The 23,889-nt window shown below is 43.5% G+C and overlaps 1 protein-coding gene across 3 annotated transcripts in view; it reads left to right on the forward strand.

The window, feature by feature from the left end:
* Positions 1-23,889, forward strand: part of LOC125005809 (pyruvate carboxylase, mitochondrial-like) — a 277,141-nt gene that overhangs the window by 74,087 nt on the left and 179,165 nt on the right. For all 3 annotated transcript variants that reach the window (XM_047581417.1, XM_047581425.1, XM_047581406.1), the window contains exon 11: positions 19,880-20,042. In XM_047581417.1, coding sequence (XP_047437373.1) covers positions 19,880-20,042 — 163 coding nt within the window. The remainder of the gene's footprint in view (positions 1-19,879; positions 20,043-23,889) is intronic.

The raw sequence follows: 23,889 nt of genomic DNA on the forward strand, positions 1-23,889 counted from the left end.
GTATGTTAAGTTCGATTATAGTTTGCGTTGAAAACCAACAGAGCACCAGTTCATCTTTTCATAGGGGCAATAACACGACCAAGAAGAACACACCCTGAGAATAATCATTTTAAATCATCTACGTGTTTTTTTTTTTTCTTCTCTCTGGTAAACCTTTTAGCTTTTAGATAGACGCCGGCTAAACGTTAGATCCACTGAGTAGTTGTTTGATTGTTTTAAAGAGCTATTGATTCAACATAATTCTCCTTTGCTGTCAAATACTGAAATAAAAATGAGCGTTTGCTCGTGGGCATGTTTTGAAGCTCCGATTATGTTTTGGTGCTAAACACGCTTTAAAATAAAGGCTGAGATGTTTGTGCTTTGATGCTTGATTTAAACCTAAAGAGCAGCATCTCTAAAAAGAGACTTTGGATGAAACTATTAAAACCTGAACGCGTGTTGAAAATTAATCTCCGCTTAAGGGCAGCCGTGAATTTAATGGTTTTTATCAGTGTGCACGTGGAAAAACGCAGCAAATCTGCTGTTTTACACCAGTTCTGTGTCATTTTTCTCCACGAACCTGTTGGACTGAAGGCTTACCCGGTCGACGCGCCATTCCAACCGAATGCATTTCGACATCAAAATCCATGAACTCAGTTAATCCAAACCAGTGCGCCTGCATCACTGCGCTTCCCACCGCTAATGCTGGTGTGTTTAGGGTGCAGCGTCTGCACAGTATTCTGCTCATAAACGATATGAGCCCACTTCGAGCTGTATAAAAGTTTATTGTGCTTCGTGTGAGAGTGGCACGTCATGATTCACGAACACAATACCGGATATTTACAGCAGAATCTGACTGACAACCTCGCTAACAAACCGGTGAATTGAAGTCATTATAGACTGTGCAGCATCCGTATTTCATTTTCCTTCCCGTTCTCTTTCCCCACTCGTGGCAGGAAAAGAGCTCCTTCTGCAGCGGCTTTTACCGCAACAAGACAATAAAACCCTGCAACAGAAGAAGAGAGCAATAATAATAAAAAAAAAAACTCTTGTCTCCGCAGACAATCGGTAGAATATTGAAAACAAAATCTCCAAGGTCGTTAAACAAAGTGCGTCAGATCCGTCGTGGAGGCGCGTTGAGGGACTGATGCTTGTGTGTGATCTACAGGTGATGCAGATGATAATAAACCTGCCTCCTCTGTTGATTGCTTTCATAGTATAATATCAATCACTTAATTGATATCGTCATTAACCACAGTGTAGGTTGATACTTGATGCTTCATGATGATTTTTGCTTGTTTGTATCTACTGCACAGTTTAAACGAGGAATAAAATCAACACATTATCTCATACTTCACATTAAATACTGTAATTTGTGCTTGTTAAGGAAAAAATAAATAATAATAGTAATGGCCACGACTGCACAAACGTCCTTGTGCGCAGTATGGAATAAGCAGCAGCGCTCAGAGAGACGCCTTCATTGCATTCAGCCGTAAATACGGCAACACAATGAGCAGATGAAGAGGCTGCCACACAGTTTACCGCATTTAGCGGCGCTCAGGCGAGAGTGTGGCTGCATGTAAAACGGAAAATGAGAGCGTCATCTTCCTTTTATTGCTCCCGTTTTGACACTTCTCTCTGCAGACAAAGATGGAGAATTAGAATCAGAGAAAACCCGGTTAGCATTTTTCACCGCTTTCATTGCCTCGGGTTGCGCGCATCCATGCGCCGCCCGTATTGTCGCCTCTTTGGCCCGGGAGCAGGCATTAATAAATTGGTATTGAGAGAAAATGTACGTGCTGCATCTGTTTTTTTTTTTGTCCGTTTAGGCGAGCTAATTACTCTTAAATGGCCGCGCTCCATCTTCATCACCCTGAGAGAGTGACAGCGAGGGAGAGAGAAAGAGAGAAAGAAACGGTGCCTGGCGTTAATTGACAGAGGGGCCTGACAAATAAAAGGGTGGTGGAAACGGAGCGAGGGGAGGGAATTGAAGCCGCTGGCCCGCTGGACCAAAGTTTGAGGTCTGGATCGGTTAGATACGTTTGAGAGCGTGGAGAATCCCCACATTAATACGTTTTCCAGCGACACATTCGCTGTGACGCATAGTAATGGACTCTCGCTGTTCTTTATTACGTCGTCAAGCCTCCTTTGTTTTCCTCTCTCTGCTTGGCTTGCGATTTTCTCCTCTTTTTTTCCCCCCCGTCATACAGTCTTTAATTTCAATTCATTTCTTTCTTTTGTTCCTCCTTTTGTCTGTTCCTCCCCTTTTCATTCGCTCTTTGCCGAACGCTCGATGCGGCAGCCAGCGTCTGCGGCTCCGGCTTTGATATCCTCTCTCGACACGGGAGCTGGAGAAGTTGCTGCAACATCAGCAATCACTCACCCCTTCCCTCCCTCCCTCCCTCCCTCATCAGTTTCTACACTTTTTTCTTGGCACATTAATTATACGAGACGTTGAAGAAAAGGTCAACTCGGGTTCACAAGACATTTGTTTGCAATTAAACTGACTAGCGTGCTTTGATGATGAATTGATTCTGTACCCTACTGTCCTCATCTTTTTCTTCTCCACCTTCTACAGCAGCTCTCTCCTCCTTATTGTTCCCGCATTTGTTCCTGTCATCACTTTACTCTCCTCCTTATCCCCTCTTAGCCGCTTTCCTCGTGCACGCTGCCGCCGTGGACCGTTTTATTTATTTTGTTCGCGGCTTTCCGACTCCGTTATCCCCTGTCCGGCTCTGTCTTCCTCAACACCAGGAGGAAATGTGCAGCAGCAGAGACTCCACAGCTCCTTGGGCCACGCAGGATTTGTTTGTTTGTTTTGTTTGTGTGTGTCCACGAAATAACCATTAGCAAAGTCGTAGCCGCTGAGCCGCACAGGCCGCACACCAGGACCGCGTGTGTCGCGCTAGATAATACGTCTCGTAATTGTGTAAATTCCATGTACAATAGTGATTAACCGCGTCAGCGTTTATAGCGCAGTGCGCTTTGATGTTTGTGCGACCAAATCCGGCTGTTTGGTGCGGTTAGACCGCGAGCGCGCATGTGTGTCGAGTGTGTCCGTGCGGTCCGAGGATTTTTTTTTGTCTGCTTTTGTGGGCACGTCATGAAATAATTTTAAGGTGATTATAATTGTGCAGCAGAGCGTACAGTGAGTGATTGAGAAGTAAGCAGATGAATAAGAATGAGGGGGTGTAGCTGTTGTACGTGTGTGTGTGTGTGTTCTGACACCAGGGCAGGATCGAGTGTGTGTGTGTGTGTGTGTGTGTGTAACTTAGAGAGGAAGTGGGGGCTATTTATGATAATGGGAAGGATGCTCATCATGATTATAATCATAGACGTCTTTGTTTTTTAGTTTTGTGGAAAAAAAAAAAAAGACACGGTCGAACTGGAGTTTCTTGTCTAATGTGATTTTGATATGTTTCTTATATTTACTGCGATTATACAGTAAACAGGTCAAGTTCTCATGATTTATGAAAGTAGGTATCTGTTGTGGAGCAGCGCTAGCAGAATGGGAAAAAGGCTTCGGGGTAAAGACTGGATCGCACCACGCTGATGGTCAGCTGTTGGCCTTTGGTGAGAGTGTTTGACCCCAGGTTTGGTCGTTCCTTCCTCTCTCTGCTGCCACTAATTGGATTATGGGAATTGAGCCAATGCAGAGGCTGTGGATGGACACCAGCAGGAGGGAGGTCCTGCAGTAGAGGGTGTGCACGTGACGTCACAGCAAGCTGAATTCTCCACAGTTACGGTCACTGAGTGGCAAAAAGTGACAGTTGAGGATGGAGATTAGCAGCATTAGTTTGAATCACAGGCTTTAATAGAGTCTAAATTGTAAAACTAAATTATAAAAAAATGGAGAAGAGCTGATTAATTTGATTTTATAATCCACATTTTTCTCAGTCTCTCTGTATTTACTGCTACGTTCCACCACGTTTTTGCCACTCAGGAGGACGAAGTGACGTCAGTGCAGAGCCTCTATAAACCAACAGCGTGTCGCCCCTGTGTCCTCACTCTTAATGTTTGTCGGCTGCTGATGGTTTTGAACCAGAAAAGGAGCTACTTCTAGGTGCACTACATGCACAAAAACAACTATAGCCCAGCCTTTGTTTTCTTGCTATCTCTTAAAGCCAGTTTAGGTTCCCATTGAAGTCCTTTTGCGTAGTTTAGCGTCTGTGCAGTGTGAAAGATTACGTGCTTCCATGTTACCCAGTAGTAACAGCAAGTCAGTCTTGGGTCATGACCGTGCTTAGTTCTAAATCTAAAAGAACCACAGCAAAGGAATAACTATCACCAGAAACATAAATGGAGATGGCAAAAAATAAATGAATAAATCTGTTTCTACAAAGAAGTGCTTTTTTGTTGCCTTGGAACAGCTTAAAGACCGTCATATAGAAGAACATCTGTTGCTAATAGAGGATAATAATGCTCTGAAGTATTGTTTTTTGGAATTGTGTCATCTCCAGTTTGTTTTTCTTCTAATTTTTAAATAAGCATTGTACGAGTTTTTGAGCCTCATTTCAGAACGCTTACTACGTTCATGTCTCAGCCATGTTTGGGGGCTGCACCTTGAGCCTAAATCCCATACATACAGTTTTGTCAACCCAAGGCTGGAATTAATGGGATCATAATTTGCGTGAATTAGCATAGCATAAATGATGAGTTAAACCGCAATTTCCATACATTTCGTCCAGTAATCCCCCCCAGATTTCTACAAGCTTTGGGACTCCTGAGCCAAGTCATATCAAAGACTTGATGAAAACCCCAGGATTCAGGATCAAAAAGGGGGGAAAAGGGGGGCGTATTATGGCTGAATCCTTGGGACAGATATGCACGGGGCACATCAATCTGCTCCCAAGCTGGAAATGCAAGAGCTTCTGATTCTGATTCAAATGTCGAGCCTGCCACCGAAGAGGAGCAGCGCAAAGCTACTTAGATGGAGCTGAAGACTCCCTAATGAAGACGTCGGCTTCGTTTCAGACTTCATTGTGCAGTCATAAACCACCGGGGATTTGTCAAGCGCTGATTCACTTTGTGCGACACGCTGTGCATTCGACCCACTGGGGCCGGCGACGAGAAGGTGCTGGAGCGTTTTCCTGAGCGAACCGACCAATCACAGGTCAGGTTTGTCAATATGTTGGGTTGTCACTCCCACACGTCGACTACGCGACCGGATGCCGAGCCCTGCCGCTCGCGTTCGAGTGATTCACCAGCCTGTTAGTCAGAGGACTCTGAGTGGAATATAATGAGGTGAAATGACAGATGGAATCCCTTCCAGCGAGACGTAAAGGAAGCTTTGCGGGGCTGTCTCTTACGCGGCGGGCCTACGTGCCGATGTGTTGCAGTGGACTTATGGGATCATTAAAAAGGCTTGCACATACACTGCCGGTCAAAAGTTTGGACACGCCTTCTCACTGAGTTGAATCAGAAGGTGTGTCCAAACTTCTGACTGACATTTTTCTCATGCGCCTACATGCTAACACGAGTAAACGTATGTGCCCATGAATGAAGTGCACATTTACAGCCTGCTCTGAGTGTTGGGTTTAATTAGGATGATTTTCTGCTGGGCTTTGGTCTGTGTAGAGGAACCCAATTGATTCAATTGTCATATAGTAGATAATGAGAACTCTAGCAGTGGATTTAGACATGATTCTTTACGTCTATAAGTAAAGTGTTTTCACAGGTCCCTGAATGCAGCGCTATGTTTCCATGTCCCTTCCCCTGCAGAGTTACAGAAGGAGTAGAAATCACGACACCAGCGATAAATATATATTAAAAGAATCTCACATTATTACAAAAGAAGAACAAAAGTAACAATTATCTGAGCTGCCCGATCTTGCCTTTTCTAGACCAGGCTTGATTTTTATTTGTCTGCGCTGTAGAGATCGATTTGTCCCAACAGGATTATCAACGGGCCGCGGTGTTGTTGCACCGGGTGACATGTTCCTCCATTATGATGAATGCGAGCGGAGTTTATTCTGAGTGAGTCGCACACGCACGGCTCCGCTGCAGTAAACCCTCGCTGCGTAATGAAATTTATATTAATCTGCGGCTGAAAATAGCCGCCACCAGAACCAACGCAAACCATCTCGGGTTCTTTCTCCGCATCCCGGATGCGCCATCGCGTCTTTTACAGTGACGTAATGCGTAAGTTACGGGCTTTGCAAAGAAAGTTTCACAAATAAATAAAAAAGTTCGACCCTGGGACTTAAAGAGATGCAGACTCATCATTTTTTTTTTTTTTTTTGGTCACCTACAAAATGTGCGTGAAGATGTTTTGGAGAGCGGTGGGGTGGAAATGTTTGACTCCCGGTCGGGTCCGGAGGAAAGAGACAGATTGCATCATTAGAAGGTGGTGTCACTCCTCGGTTCTGGTTGGAGCCGTCCTCCTCCCCACAGAAAGCGGACAACCGCTGCCGGCTTCAGTCCGGAGATGTGGGAGACGGAGTTTGTCCGTTTGACGTGGACGTGGACGTGGAGATGATTGAGGACCACAGCGGGGACCCGTCCAGGCTCTATAGTGGCCGGGGCTGACTGGTCACCAGTGATTGAACCTTCAAATACTTTTTTAAACTTCTGGTCGGATCCGATGCCTGTTTAGCCTCGAGCTGAAATCATCCGGGCGACCTCGTGCACAACTAGTCATGTAATCACATTAATTCTGGTGACCCGTGGGGATAATGACTCAGGCCGTGCGTCATTTGCATCCCTCGCCCATGACTTGTGGCAGGTTTATGTTCTCCGCGCAGTAGTCGCACCGTTAGTTCTACCCCTTACTTGTATGCATCCCTGAAGCCAACCTCTGATCCCTTCCCTGTGATATCTTTCTTTGTTTCGTGATGCCTTTGTTTCCCTCTCTCACTGTTTTCCTTTATGTTAACCCACATATACATGATTCAGTTTCCGCTTTCTCTGAGCCGCGTTACTGCCTCCCTTTCATGTCTTATTTATTGCATACTTTTATTTTTTTTTTTCCCTCTGTTATTTGGTTGTTTTTGTTATTGCCTCATCGTTGCCTCCATTTTATTCCACCGGAGCTCCCGTGTTATACCCATGATGTTGTCTGACTCATTGCCTTTTGTCTTTGTGTGTATATCCACCTCGTGTTTGTGTGATCTCCACCTCTGTGCTTCATAACAAACATGCATGTGTAGTGTGCGGCATATTCATTGATGCATTTTAAGCACATGTATATTTAGTGTGTTGAGGTGTGTGTGTATGTGTGTGTGTGTGTTTGGGTGGGGTGGGGGGGTTGTTGTTTATCTGCCCTGCCTCTCTCTCTTTCTCTTTCTATTTGTGACTTCCACTGTGCAATTTTCCGAGTGAGAGAACTTGGATTGCATTTTATCGGGCCTGTATGGGCTATTGCATTTTTTTTTTTTTTTCCCGGCTTGTGTGTTTCTCCTCGTGTACATTTTGATTAGCGCGCGCGTGTGTGTGTGTGTGTAGGGACGCTTCTTGCAGACTTCTGTCATATTTTAAATTAAAACCTTGATTTAAACGGTACATGGGAACGTCTCAAAGCCAGCTGTGGCGTTACTGGTTTCTCGAGGGCGGTGAATAATAACTTATTTTTTAAACGGCTTTCCGCCCCGTTACAGTTACTTCTGTTGTCGAGCAGCTTAAAACTATTTGTTGCTCCTCAAAATATTATGTAATATATAAAGAATAGAAATTATACTTTAAACTGAAAGGATTCCTGCACCAAAATGATCAGGTTAACGTTGCAGCTGATTAATTTGCTAATTATAGTAAGAAGCAGTGAATCAGTATTAATGAATGAATTGTAGAAAAGAACCTTTCTTACTCTAAAATGGTTGAAAGCAGATGAGAGCTCCAAGGAGAGGGGTGATTTATTAAAAATACGTGTAGATTTTATTTTCCAAGGTCATGAGAATAACATGTGAACGCTGGTATGTGGTTGTGTTTCGCTCTTAGATGCAGGATCTGGAATACGCAGATAAGAAGAGGGGAGCGTTGCGAATACGCAATCGAGTGGTTTCTCAGGGTTCACCGAGGCTTCTGGGACTTCTCCGAAACCTTCTGCATGTGTTTTTTTTTTTTTTTTGGGCTCGATTCGAGCTGAGTTTTTGGGCCCGTTTGCTGTGTTTTAACTCACTGGAGACTTAGGTGAGGTTTTAACTTCTACTGCCTAAAAATAAAAGCTTCGATCCCGACCAGATGCGCGAGCATGCAGATTTCAGTTCAGGAGCTCGCGTTCGCCTCGAGACGGTTTCTGAATCAGGCGCGGCCGCGTCGATATTTAGCTGAGGCCACTGACATCAGGCCGGCCGAGGAGTGCAATCAGCCGGCGCCGCGTCTTCACCTCTGCGCATCGATTTCGCACATCAATCCGGACCTTATGCGGAGCGCTCGCTCACGCCGGGCGCCGAGGAGGCCTTGAGATATAGCGGAGGTGTAAGTCAAATGTAAATAAAGAGCAACTCTCACGAGGCATAAATATGTCAAGAGGCTGAAGCTTTAATGGGCAGTGATGTCAAATCAGAAGCCTCTGACAGGTGATGGTCCAGACGTGTGCCGTGACCCCGCTGAGCTCCGGTTATCTTTGGAAGCGTTTCAAGGCGGCGGCTAACACATGGACGCTGCTTGTAATAAATTAGAGAGGCAAAAGAAGCCTCTGAGTCAATCTGAGTCAGCAAAGTTGATTTTTATATTTATTTATATATACACATAGAGATATATATATGTACGGTATAGTGAGGTTTGGCTGTGGAGCTAATGCTGTTTTATCAGATGCAATAAAAATGAGCAACGATGCATCCAGGAGGCAGGTGAGATGGGTTCAGATCTGCATCAGTACCTCCGTGTCTTTACACCTCTCATGTGTTACTACGTCCACGATCTGCAGAGAGGCCTCTGCCGGGTTTGTGAAAACGGTGGCGGGTGAAATGACACCGAAGCCGGGCGTCGTTCTGCCTTTGACCCTTACGGCCGCGGGAGAAAACGCGTTTCCAGCGGCTTTAACACGTCCAGTCGCCTGGAAGGAACGTGAAGTAGCACGATCTCATTCTTCATCAGCACAATCCGAGCAGCAAGAGCCTAGTTTTTATCTGAGCAATGAGGAAAATTTCTAATGAGTGAAAGACTTTGGACGTTTGTTCTTTTGTTTCGAAAATATTAGTCCTAGAAAAAAAACTTTCAAATTATTGCTTTATTAGAAGTGAAATAAAAATGTAGTTTGCCCCATTTTATGTCCATAATTCCTATAAACGCACTCATTAATTGCTGCGAAAACCTTGCCAAAAACCATCAAACACGTTTCCGTGAGCTGGATGTTGGTTTCAGAGACGAGAAAAATGAGCAGAGTTTGCGTATGAAATATAAAGCAGCAGCACGACTGATAACAGGGAAGAGATGATGTGAAACCAGAGCTGCCAAAATGCTTTCAGCGCCAGGTGAAGCTCATTTTAATGGCACTGAAAGGGCTGCAGCCCTTCCATTCAGCCATTGTGTCTTTGGCCAGCAGTGGAGGCCAGTGGGCTTCCTGCTTCATCGCAAGTGAGACGTCTCTCTTCGTACGTCTTCCCACCAGAAATAATGTGCATTGGTCATTATGATAAAATGTAGGAAAACAAACTGATCCAACCAAAAGACAATAGCTGTTTAAAAGGAGAGGAGTGACTGAAAGCATGAACTTTCCATCAGTGTTTATTTACCATTTAAATAATATGGCGGGAAGCCAATGTAATGTAAATGTGTATGAATGTATAATTGGTGAATGACATAATTACACCGATCAGCCACAACATTAAAACCACTGACAGGAGAAGTAAATGACCATCACCGTCTTATGAAAATGCAACGTTCTGCTGGGAAAGTTTGAACCTGGCGTTCATGAGGATGTTACTCAGACATGTAGCACCCACCCAGACCAGACCAGACCAGACACCCCCACCCCATAGCAATGACACTCACACACAAAAACACTTCAGAAACAACTCAAAAAACATCAATCAAACAGCACGAGGTGTTGACGTGGCCTCCAAATTCAAACTGATCCAGTATCTGCGGGATGATCCACAGAGGCCCCTCCCCTCAACCCATAGGACTCAAAGACCCCCACTAACAATATCCTGTTGCCAGGCAGCACAGGACACACTCAGAAGACCCATGTTCATTCTCTGATGAGTCACAACTTTTTTGGAGGCACGAAGGAGACCTACACAATATTAGGAAGGTGGTTATAATGTTATGCCTGATCGGTGTGTAGTATGGAAATGTTTAGCACGTTTTTTTATAACTTTCTAAGTCACTGATAAGCTGTAAAATAATCAGTTATTTCATTTAGTTTAATTGTAGTAATTAACAGTCAGCAATGACTTATCAACAATGGCAACACTCATCAATCATGAAGAACAACGTGTCTCCATAACAAAACGAAGGACTTTCCTCTCGACCTTGACCTGCGCTGACTTTAACACTTCAATGCACTAGAAACCCAAGGTATCATCTCTCTGTGAGATGCCCCAAAACGTGGCACATACTGTAAACGGCACAGTGAGAGACAACGAAGGTAAAGCCAGACCTCTGAGAAACACTGTAATACTGTGTAAATTATTAATCACGTGTGTCTAGTTCCCGTCATACACAAACGGGTAGAGTGCTTTAATGGGAGCTAATTAGAGGATCATGTTTATACCTCGTGGTATGATAATGTTTATGTGTCTATGTAATTGACGCATGTAGTGTCACGAGTATGAAGTGCGTGTTATCAATTCATAATAGCTGAAGTCTGAAACAGTATCAGTGAATGAACCGCCATTAAATCGAAATCCGTAGCTGATGCAGACGCCGGCGTTGTCGAAAATGCTGCATCTCTCCTCCTGTGTTTGTAGTTTCTCTCCGTATTTGCCTCCTCTGTCTCGTCTGCTGCCCCTCCCCTTATCTGCATGCGCTGTCTGCCTCTTTCTCTCCTGGCCTCTCTCGTCTTCCTCCTCGCCGCCGTCTGGACGCCCGACTTGTTTTGCATTCCTCCCCTCTCTCCTCCATCTGCTTCATAACAAGGGAAGCAGGAATTAATTAATAGGCCGATAGTGAGGCCGTGGAAAACGGGGGGAGAAAGAGAGCTGAGAATCTAATCAGATGGGATCCTCCTCTTCCTGCGTGAATGTCGGCCCGTATTTTCAACCCCCCGCCGCCTCCTCTCGTCCTCCCCTGGGTTTCGTCCTCCAACTTTCCCGTTCCGCGCATATATTTAACTCAAATCTTCGACACTCTCCTCCCCTCGCTGATAAACTCTGATGACTCTCCCCCCCCCCTCCTCCATCTCCAACCGTCTTCCATTTGCGTATCAACCAGACAGTAGTTTTTTTTTTTGGCTGCCGGTTAAATTGATGTCAGAGTGGCGTGCTCATGACTCAGATTTCTTATTTCCTCAGCCCTCCAATCTGTTTCTCCATCCCTCACCTCTCCTTTCGCGGACTCCCTTCTTTTCCTTCCGTTTGCTCTCTTAAACCGTCTAATGAAATTCATGCGAAACGAGTCGGGACGCCTTCCCTCCTCCGTTCGTATCCTCTCACGCTCCAGTTAGCTTTTTTTTATTGTCCTTTCCGTCTGTGTTTCTTTGTCGTCGTTCCCTCCGTGGGTCTTTTCCTTTTCATCCAGGTCCTATTCTGCCATTTCTCCCTCTTGGTTCCTTCCGTCGCCTTTGTTTGTGTTTATCTCCTTCCCTACTCCCTCGGCCGACCGTCGCCACCTCTTCCTTCATTATACTTCCCTCCACATCTTCGTTCCTGGAGGCCCCTGCTCTGAAGAATGCTGCTTATTTCGCCGGTCATTCATTTAGACAAGAGCGCGTGCGCGTGTATGTACACACATTTGGCAAACGAGAGTCGGCGTAAGTCGTACTGAAATGAGAAATATATTTCTGCTTTCCTTTTCTGTTTTTTTTTTTGGTACCACTTGCCCCGGAGCGTCTTGAAAAATGTATTTACCGGAGACGTGACTCGCGCGAACGCCGACGAACGCAGATGCCGATGCAAAACGCGCTCGCACTGTACTAATGAAGTTGTACAATCAAGCGTTCACTGCAAGGGGGGATGTTGTGCATTACGAGGGTGAATGGGGAAGACAGTAGATGGAGAACGAGAGGGGAGGGAGGATAGAGCGTCACGAAAGTGCAGAGTGAGAGAAAGGGAAGGAAGGGGTTAAAATTCATAAGAGGGTGAAATTAAACGGCAAGAAAGGTCAGCGGGGTTTAATCGGGCTCTCGCTTCGCTCACTGTCCTCTCTGCCTAAAGTCCTCCCCACGTCTTATGTCTACTATATCTGTATATTATTAATTACAGTGATCAGCCACAATATTATAACCACTTTCCCAGCAGAACGTTGTGTCGTCAAAAGGTGGTTGATGCCATTAACTTCTCCTGTCAGTGGTTTTAATGTTGTGGCTGATCGGTGCAAATATGAAAATGCAGCCAAGGGGCAGTTAGCTTATATTAGCATGAAGACTTTGAATCCAAAGGTAACAAAATCTCAGCCAGTCACTTCCACTTCCAGCCAGTCAGTGGGCGCTGAAGGATCCTCAGGAGTTTGGAAGTCTTCCACAGGCTTCCATTTATTTATTTATTTTTTGAGAGCATTGAGACAACATGATGGGAAACGCTACCCCAATTCAAGAAGTGTCTCTCTCAGCAGAGCGTTAGTCCTACACATGTCCACGTCTGGTAGCCCAAAATATTTACAGTTTGGGTTTATCTCCTGAGACTGATGCTCCGTCTTGCTCGGCCACCTGCGTTGTCACATATGTTTTGTAGCACTGCGGCCTGAGTGAACTTGATATCTGGACTGGATTTCTGGTGACAAATCCTGTCTGAACCGTTTACGGGACAGGCTAGGGGGACAGGTCCTTTCCGGTCTCGTCACCGCGGCAACCAAGAAGAAACACTTGTTGCGGGTTAGAGACGGCGGCGAAAGTGTCGCCTCCATTAAACCAAACCACAAAGCAACCCGACCCAAAACAGAGAAAGAAAACTAAAGGAATGTCAATAAAAAGGGAGTAATCAGTTAAATACTTGCAAAAAAAATAATAATAATGAGGGACCGAACATGGGATCCAAACCTCATCCTGAAGAGGACATTGTTAACCTGGAAGAACAATGTCCAGTTCAAACAAGATCATTTGAATGGGACAAACAATTTAATGACTGGTTGTAGTACTGTTGACTTGCATGCAGAGGATTTTTTTTTTTTAAACATGCCCCATAATGAAAACTAAACAAAGTGTTATCAGATGGATGGATGGTATCTCTGTTATAGACATACCATGACCTGCTTGACTGAGAATCTTCACGGACAATCTTTTTGGGACCGATCTGTCGTGTTGCAAATGTCACCATTCAGCTCATGACGTAGTTGAATTCCACTACGTTACATGTGGCTGTACAGATAGGAAGCTCTTTTCTCTTACTCCGTAACTTTCTCCTACTTCCATTCTGCAACATGATGTTCTATTAAAGGCTACCTGCTTTCTCTCTCCTCTCCTCCTTTCCCCTCGTTATCTCGCTTCCCTATTTATCTCCCACCCTCCTCACCCTGACTCATGCCTTTTGTCTCACTCCCGCGCTTGTTCTCGATTTGCCGTGGACGCACCCCCCTCCCCCCCCACTCCCCCCGTCTCAATCCCTCCATCCCTCCTTCCCACTCCAGTCCTGACTGCTCTCCCTCTCCCTTCCACCTCCTCTCCTCCTTTGCCTACATTCCCTGTCCTTTTGAGCGAGGCCAAATCCAATCTCTTCCACACTCCCACTTTTCCCATTCTGTCTTTCGGTTTTAGCATCTTTTTCATCCTTTAGCCGCACTCCCACTCCCTCTGCTTCCCCTCACTCGCTCTTTCTCTCTCTTGCCTCAAATGAGGAAAGCATGGTTGATTTAGTCGTTTTTTTAATCTCTCCATTTCCTCCATCTGGATCATGAAGGTGGGATGTAGAATATCTTCTATACCTCCCTGCCTGTTTGTCATATTTCCTTGCATTGTTCTTATTTTCTCAACCTCCCGTGGCCGCAACAAGCTGCTTCCTCCCCTCCCCTTTCTTTCCTTCTTTCTTTCTTTCCTTCCTTCTTTCTTTCCTTCTCTCCATCTCCTGCTTTAGTTCTGGGCGCGCAGCCACCTCCTCTCTCCCTCGCTAACGAGCTCTGAGTGAAACGACTGAAAATGATATGCAATTAGTACTCAGCCTTCATGGTTTTTTCGGTGTGTGCGCGTGTGCACATGTGACGGATCGGAGAGAAATTTCCGCGCGCTCGCTGCTGGATGTGGATGTGAATGCGCGTGGAAGCTGGACTTTTTGAGATGGTGTGTGTGTTCTCGGGTTTTAGTTCCAGTGTTGGACTAATGTACTTTGCATGTACTGCGATAACGCGGGGATGAGTCTTGCGAGGATAAGTCGTGCCAGCGCTTCCTCAGCTCCGCGCCCGCATGCTAGCAGAGATTTTTTTTTATTTTTTAGTGCCGTGTGTCACAGGTCGGCGCGTTGTATCTCCACTCTGATCTCCTCAACCCTGACAATCTAAGCCAACGATGGCGACCGTTCATTTTAATAGAATTACGCTTTAATGAAACCTTCATTGCACTCTCGACTCTGGAGATGACCTGCAGTAATTCTACCAGCAACGTCCTTTAGAGGGGAATGTAAATTTTTTCCCTTGAAATGCATATCAATCCTTGTGTCGCACCAAAGTACCCGGCCTCTTCAGTTTTTACCTGTTCTGATTTAACACCAGGACTCATTTCTGATTTAATTAAACCATAATGTAGCTTTAAGCCAGGCAGGCTGTAAATCAAACTGTGAAATCAAAGAACGTAATTTAAAAAATGACCGGTGCTATGCAAGCATCACTAAATCACGTTGTTTGTGCAGGTTGTGTATGGTTTTTATATTTGAGTTGATGTATATACTTGGCAAAACCAAAATTAAATTGCAACTATGGCCTAGCATGGAAGCCAGCTGAACTCATCTGAGGGCCTACAACTCATTGGTTGGGTAGGTGTATCTAATCGCATGCATAATGAAATCCTACAGGCTCATTACCGGACATGAACAACAGTTTTGTTGTGCTGCGAGAGGCTAAGTACGACCCCCAGTTTTGCTTATTTAATCATCTAAACAATAGATCTTCAACAGGGGGATCCATGACCCCTGGGGGATCCACAAAATCTTTGGTTGATTAGCCTTTTTTTATATATTTTTTCATATATTACACGCTGAATCTGTCAGGCTCCCTGCAACTGGCCAAGAGCCCATTCAGTCCCCAGGTGAAATCCAGAAGCACTCGGCAAAAATGGCAGAGAAGCTAACGGTGCAGTCAACCACTGAGTCCAACATGGATCGCTTTGTTTTATTTTCTTTATCATTTAATTTTATATTGCGTTTTGCATGAAGAACCTTGACATGGAGAACGTTGAAGACCCCTGATCTAAACACATGCGAGCTCTTTGGTTTAATAACACAGCGTGAACAAAGTAAATCCACACTCAGTGGTGTCTTTTAACAAGCGCATCGTCTTTGATGGGAAAGGTCTGCATCATCTCATGCATTGCGTGGATACGTTGACCCACTTTCGTTGAAGTTGCTGAAATCTCCCCCGTCAGGCCGAGTATGTTCAACAGTTGGGATTCGCCTTAACTCGGATAAAACATTTACAGTGGTGGCTAAACGATATGAGCGTGTCCTTGACCTGGACTTCAGATGAAAGTGTTTTCTTCAGCTTTGAAGCCGCCGGGAAAGGAGGCGCGCTAAGTTCAATTGCAGTTTAGACTTTCGCCAAGACCATGAGAGCTGATTTGTCTTGGCGTCCTGAAAGTGGAGCTTTAGCTCTAATGTGTAGAATGTGATTTTTCCTTTTTTATTTCCGCCGGTGCTTCAAAACATGAGGCCAACTTAAATAAGGAGTTGAAAGATTCAATTTTAAGGTGACGCGGCAACAAAAAAATAAACGTATTCAGCCGGAGACGGGGCATGAGAAGAGACGCAGAGGTGTGTGCGCACTGTGAAGGTCTAAAAGGAAATGTGGGGGTATATATTTCTCTTTTAGATTGTCAGAGATCACGTATAAGCTTGGCAGTTATTCTGAAGCCCTAAGAAAGGCAAAGGAGCAACTTGCCAAAAAGTCAGAAATGCCAGGGAGTGAAACAGACGTGCAATATTGGGCTTGGCATCTTAAAGGAAGAATATATTCCTTAGCATTGTCAGAAATGAACAAAACGTTCATACCTCTGACACATGAAAGCCTCAAAGGAATGCCCTGGTTGGAGACACTGGAGAAAGTTGACAGCGAATAATAAAAAAAACTCTATTTGGTTTGACATTGTTTTCTTTCAGTTTTTTTTTAAGAAAACATAAAACGAAGGTTGCAATAAATCCTTAGATATATAGGTACTGCAAGTATACCAGTACACAAACCGTGCCGTTGTTCAGAAGAAAGGGGAAAGGTTAGAAAGGTTTCATAAATAACGCATTCGGTTAATGTCTTATTGAAAAGGTGTATTTTCATGCATTTATTTGGCTCCTTGCTTTACAAAAAAAATGACACGGCTTTTTGGAATTTGTTCAAATACGAACAGCGGTAAATGCCAGCAGTAATAACGACAACCCCAAGGCAGGTCGTGCTTTATTAACTAATGTGATCTTTAGGGCTTTTTCCATCGCTGGTGGAGCTCAGGTCTAAATCTAGTTGTGAGACCTTCATTATTTCGGCTCGGATTGTGCTTACGTGCTGCATATTCCAAACTAGATGTCTTTTTTTTTAATCATATTCCCGCCCCCTAAATGAAACGGAGCAAGCGCTGCGCTGAAGGTTGTTGCAGCTCAGGAGGACTAATACTATGGTATGTGGGGCTGTGGGCAAATGAGGAAGTGGATACTTAATGATAATCAGAAAACTCCTGATTCGTGCGCTTAATTGTTTTAGAAATCTAATCAAAATCATATTGGACTGTATTAGTGTCTGATAATAACAACTGCAGTGTGAATCTAAGGAAACTCCAACATCTCTAGTACTTGGATAATTAACTCTATGCGGTAAAGTAATGTACGCTGGGGTGATTTCTCCTCATCTTTGATCGCCTTTGCTCAGGAGGTATATATTCAACCTTACTTATTTATGTAAGAAGCTTGTTAGTAAATCTCTTTCATGCCATTTGAGTTGAAATAACATAAAGTATAGAGTTACTAATGTTTATTGCAAATGGTCTAATACAGAGGACATTTTTCAGGCCAAGGACCCCAAAAATGATTGTGAGATTAAGTAGGGACCCCCTACCTGCTATATGTGTGTTTTTATAAATACACATTATTATTATTATCTTTTTGCATTCAATATTAAGCTATTCAAATTATACACACGTTCCATATAGAGTTGTTTTTATTTCAAACGTGTGAAACAGTAGCGTGACTGAGCAACAGTCGTAAACATACACACACCTAACTGGTATATAACTGATAGATACAGAAATTTTGACCTCAGTAGCGAGCTAAACTGTTAGCTTCCCTTCTGCTAAAATTGCAGCGCGCATTGTTGAATGAGGGAAGATAGATTGATAGAAAGATAACGTCTTCTGCTTCCATTTATCCTTGTACTAAAATATGTTGGACTCACGTTAATTTGTATTTAAAGAAATTTAAATTGGTGGAAAAATCGTGGTCGAAAAATAAAAGTCTAATCAACCAAGGATTTTGCGACCCCACCCCTGCAGTACCTCCACAGACCCCCTAGGGGTCGCGGACCCCCTATTGAAGACCTATTATCTAATGACACATGTATATCTATTTGTGTGTGTGTGGGTACCAGCGGATGGTAATTGGAGTAAAGCACACTCCAGTTACAGTACGTACAGTAGCCCATGTTCCAGCCTGATCAGAAGGAATTAATTACAGGGCGTAAACACACCATCCAGTCATGGAGCTCCGGGCTGAATAGATACAGCGGGACGCACTCTTCCTTCACCGAAGGCAAGTCGCCATCCTCCTCTTCCTTTGTTTTGGCCTCGTTATAGAACTTGCTAATGATACAGGGCACTTTTATTCTGTAACGGGCTGCACTGAGGGACAGATGTAGCTGCAGGCCCTTTAATTTGTCGGAGTCAAATTAGTATACAATGAATTTCATAAACCCTCGAGGGCCCTCGTTCAATCAGTGTTGCCTTATGTTTTCAAAGTAGAAGAATTATGCAAAAGGGGGGAAAAAACTAGGCCAAACTGGATTTTATATGTTGTATTTTTAAAAAAAGTCTCCATTGAAGCCAAATATTTGAAACCAAAAATGTTTCATTGTCTTGAATGTATTTATTTGTATAACATTACAGTACCTCCATTAGAACACACTAATTTGCCACCTCATAGGGTGGTATTTTTGCCACGCGATACTCGTCTTTGAACTATTTTCTGTTTTCTGCGTTCACGGATATGCAAATAACTTTGCAGGAGCGAGTGGGTGGTATTATTGAACTACTGAGCGAACATTAATTAGCAAACAAATACTTTGTGTTCCTTATCACTGTCTCTGCATTTGTGAGAGCGGATGAGAAAATGGTTAAATCAAAACACAACATTATTTTACACCAGGTTCCATTATTTAATCCTGGCGTATTGAGCGTTTCGCGGAACAGACGCGAGCGGAGACGTCTCGTTTGGGGAAAGGAAGGAAAATAAAAAAACAAAAAAAATCGACATATTCATGAAAACAAAAACGCAACGTGTGCGTCCGTCCAAGTTACCAACAGAGAATCTGCGTTTTCCTCCAACACGTTTCACACCAGACTGGTGCATAATTGTCCTTCTGTTTGACCAGAATGTGGTTACACGATAATTGAGACATTAAGGCGATGGAAGCCAAGGCGGTGTCCAAAATCTGAGCTGGCTCGCGAATGTCTGCTCCTTGTGTCTCTCATTCACCCTTCAAGGCAGACAGGTTTTCCCAGTTGTGTGTGTTTGTTTGGCAGCGGGTGGGTTTCCCTGGACCATTTAAGAATTATGTATTCCTACCAGCTCTGCATGTCCACTGCTGCATTTAAAATGTGCCCAAAAGGACCAAAAAAAAAAGAAAAAAAAAAGACTTTTATACATTTCAGCTATGCATTAGACTGCACGAGGTCATGAAGCTTAACCCAGCATGTCCACTTTAAACTTCACATTTAAATAAATGCATACAGATGAGCCGACGCTGATATTAAGGGGTGCAGCTCACGGTAATGGCAGAAGTCTCTCTGTCCCGCTCATGTTTAAATTCCTTCTTAGATGGGGGGTAATTATGGAATACAAATTAACATAATGCACTGCTGCTGCTGCTGCTGCTGGTGTCTGTGTGCATGAATTTGGTCCTGGGTGAAAATGCTGAGTTGAAAGTTCTGGACGCGTGTGACTAAAATGTTTTCATGCGTGTGGTAGAACTGATTGAGCAATACAAAGTATATAGGATGTAAACATGACGGTATGAGTAAAGTGACTGAAGTGCGAGTGTAAACATATTTTTTTTCATATATATGGAAAAACAGGAATAAAAATAAGGTGCTGGTTGCAACATTTTGGTTAGAAAATTTAAAATTGCATTCTCTAAGAGCCATCGCTATATCACATCAAATTATTCCTGAAGTACTCCTCTATAAGAGGACTGTTTTCTCCCAGAGACCACAAATCACATCCACCTCTACTCCTCTACACACCTCGTCCATCTGATTTTAGGCCGAGGATAGATTAAAATCTTTCTATTGAATAAAATGTTGAGCTGGTCTTCTTAAGCTTTCGAGAAGGTGAAGGAAAAGAAAGAAAAAAAAAAAAAACCTCCTCTGCTGCGTTATCAAGGGAAATTAAGGGCTATTCATGTTATTTTCAGGCTGTCAGTCAATTTATTCACCTCGTCGCCCCTCTCTCCCTCTCTGCCTCTGCTACAGTGTGGATCTGGTGCATGCCCAGCTCCATGTGTGCGAGGGCCGCAGCCTGCCAGATCTTGGCCTCAAACAAGACAAGATCAGAGTGAACGGCTGTGCCATCCAGTGTAGAGTGACGACCGAAGACCCAGCCAGAGGCTTCCAGCCAGACACAGGAAGGATTGAGGTAGGCTTCATTTTAAAATGATTCTAAGGTTTTTTGCCGTACGGTGGTTATACTGTCTACAATTCACCATCCCACACACGAAACGTCACAACTCTGAAGAATGTGGGTTGAGATAATGATTATTTGCTCTAGATATATTCTTTTTTATGTGGCCCATTCAAGTTTGAGAGTTAAATATCAGGTCTCAGATGGACAGTGAATAAATATCTTTGATTCTAAGTATAATCGTGTAAATGTTTGCGCTTTGGGTTTAGTCCGTGTGACATTTACACTTTGACAAGCTACACCTACAAAGCCCTAGATTTCATTGATATGGTTATTTCATGTGGTGGTAGAAGTTGTACATTAGGGGTGAGTATTGGTAAGGACTTCACGATACGTATCACGATACTTGAGTCACGATACGATACTTTATTGCAATATTATGATTTTGCAATGTTCTACATAGTTCACTGATAAATTTTAAATGCAGCTTTGAATATATGTTGTATATATGTACATTAGATGACAGTGACAATTCATTGGATAAAATGAGTTAAAAAAAAAAAACGAGATTAATCGCAATGATCCATTTCAAATTTATTGCACTTATACAAAAAAAGTTGGGGGTGGAGGTGTGGAAATCGTTCACGATCGGCCTAAAACATGCCATATCGATATTTGTTTCCCACCCCTGTTGTACATATGAGCTGCTTAGACTTGCAGATTAATGTGTTGATTCTAAATTAGCTCTGTAGTGCTAGCATCGTTTTCACACAAGTCCATTAAGACATCAGTCATCTGATTCCATGTATTTGTGTTCCATGTGCACTCACAGCTGTAGAGCTCAGCTGGTTTAGGTAGAAACCTAAATTTCTACCTTAGCTAAGAGACATTGCACAACCACAAACAAGTCTGGTTTTAAATGTGGTCAAATTAAATGATTGTAAATGGACTTCAAGATGAACAGCCATTTTATTTTATTTTATTTTTTAATTGCCAGTAATAAGATTAAGGATATGATCCAAACCATAACTGTATATTCATGTCCATTAGACCCACTCACTGCCACATATGGTCTAGGAATTGTATCAGTTTTGTTTGTCTTTATATGTGTATATAGTTCTACTGGATTCAGAAATGTTTCTTGTGCGAGTATTTTGTGTAAACGCCTGGTGTGGGGATGAGTACGGAGACTGTCTGTTTGCCTTGGCGTGAGGGTAGCAGTGATTTCTTTTGACCGTGTTCACACTTGAGTAGCCATAAAGGTCACGATATGAGTTCTCAGCCTGTCCATCCAAACACACTTTGTGTGTTACACATCCTATGTGCCATTGCTTATTCCGTCCTTACAAATCTCTCTCTGGCTGATGAGGTCTGTTCCCCGGACGCTTTAGCTGTCAGGTCCTTTTGCCCTTCACCCTTGACTCAACACCCACCCCCCCCTCATGTCTTGTCCTTTTCTACGCTTTATCTTTCTCTTTTTTTGATTGTGTTTCTTTGCTGAGTCTCTATTAGCTTTTATAGGCTCCAACATTTCTCAGAAAGCACTTCACAGATAATTAAATGGTAATGGAAAACAATTTGAATCGATAAAAATGCATGTTAGAGTTAAACCAAGGTTTAATGAGAGCTGCTCCAAATAAATTGAAGCTGTGATTCGTCTTTAGCTAATAGATGATATTATAGAAACGGGTGACGCAGCACAAACGTGTTGAGGTGAGGTTTCAGTCTCTCAATTGACCATGGGTGGGTTATGTTTTTTTCCGTCTGCAGCCTAGACTCGAGTAGATTCTGGGGAATAAAAAATGATTTAATACTTTAACAATGCAGAGGAGCAAAAAAGAAAAAGGGAAAAAAAGAGTAATAAAATATGACGGACAGTCATTCCTTGAATATTCTGTCAGAGAGCCACAGCTGAGCAGCGTACAAAAACACAAGGGAAACAGATCAATGCTACATTATCATCTGCATGTCAAATCCACTGCAGCTGGAAGCTCTTGGAGACCCACTGTTTTCCTTCCATCCCTCCTCTCCATCCGCGGGTGCTGAGAATAAGATTCTGCCACTGCCGTCTGAAGACTGAACACAGTGATTTTTTTTATTTTATTTTTTATTTTTTATTATTTTTCTTCTTTCTTTACTCCCAGAATGCCGTTGAATTCGACTTGCACCGCTGGCTTTCCAATCAAACGAATCATCTGTCTCTTGGTTTGGATCGAGGGGGGAAATGAAGGATTGTGTTGAGCACGCAGATTTATTTAAATTGAATTTAAATCCATTATTTTATTTTTTTTCCTTCTCCTGGGGGCAGTCGTTTTAGTTTATTAACAGCTTCTGTGGCCCAGTGATCAGACGAAATCCAACCTGGTTATTGAAATACAGATGAGGTATTATTATTGTTATTACAGTTTAGCTTTTCTGAGCTGTATCTAAATAAAGCATTTTTCAGATAAACATCACGTATGGCCTTGTTGGATAAAACATATAAGCCATTGAAACAACAATCCCATCATGTGCCTTCCTCTCTCTCAGGGTGCATTACTTCACACCGTGAAAATTGTAGCGTGCGACCTTTCTGCTTCAAGGACTTTGTATCTTGTCCTGCTTTCAGAAAAACTTCCAAAATGACATAACATATTTCACACATCCTTATCTCTTCTACTTTTTCCCCCCCTGCCTTCCTCCACCGTTTATCTGCGCCGCCGAGCGCGGCGTACGTAGGTCAGCGTGGCGACAACCCCTTCGCCGTCGACATGCAATATGAATGAGCCAAACAGCGCGTCGGAGTTTGAATGGAGGAACGTTCACATTTGAGGGACGCGTGAAAGGAGGAGGGCGGGAAGGCCACAGGTTTGAGTCACCAGAAGCACCCGATGCAGGTTGGATAATTGACTTTGAGAAAGGAGTGGAATTGTTGTCGCCCGAAAACGGCCGATGGAAGAAAATGGACTTTGGGCGTCAAACTCACACAGTTGTCACGATCTCACTTTGTTAAGTTCTGTCAAAAAAAATCGTTGTGGTTCAGCAGGAGAGGGCATAAGTCACAGCCGATTCTCTGGAAGGGCTATTTCTCCCTTATAGCAACAAAATCGTCGGCCTTGCGTTATTCAATACGTTTTCCATCTTAGAAAAGCAGGACGAAGTGACAGCAGAATAGGTGGGGGAGCGGGGTTATTGGATGTCGAGGTGATGAAATGGAAGAGCATCACGCGGAGAGGCAGGTATTTTCTTTCTTTACGCGGAGAGAGCGGAGCGATGGATGGGTGTGCAAAACGGAGGCGAAGTCGGGTAACAGGTTGTCTCATTAATTTGAACGACCTCGTTTTGCATCTCTTTGACTTCATTTTCTCTTCTGAGGAGAGAAAACAAATGTGGGAGACAGTCGCGTTGGGTTTTCGGTGCTTGTTTTCTCGTCTCTTTTTAATGGAGCCTTCAGAAAAGGTGAAAGGCTGGGGGCATGGGGGGGCTAGGAGAGAGCTGGGAGGAAATGTGGATGTGAATCATATGTGCAGAGTTGGGTAGAAATTTGGCCCAATCAGGGCTGCAGACGTCCACTGGCCATCGACGATGGATATGTTAGATGTGTTTTCCTGTTGATAATGGAGATATTGATATTGATCTGTAAATGAATAACGAGAACAATCACAAATGTTTTTTTTGTTTGTTTTTTTATATCAAAAAGTTAAATATACTTTTGTATAGTTAAATTGGCAGTTGTTTTTAAATCAGTCCAGGCATTGTCCTAATCTGGCAGCATGGCTGTTAGCTTTAGCTTAGCATAGCCGCTGTAATGTAGCATTGCCAATTAGCCAGTTGTTCGCATGGGTGATAAATAAACGTGATAAAGAATTTTCCTAATTACCTC

Source organism: Mugil cephalus, chromosome 1 (assembly GCF_022458985.1).
Source record: "Mugil cephalus isolate CIBA_MC_2020 chromosome 1, CIBA_Mcephalus_1.1, whole genome shotgun sequence".
In the NCBI taxonomy this organism is placed as follows: Eukaryota; Metazoa; Chordata; class Actinopteri; order Mugiliformes; family Mugilidae; genus Mugil; species Mugil cephalus.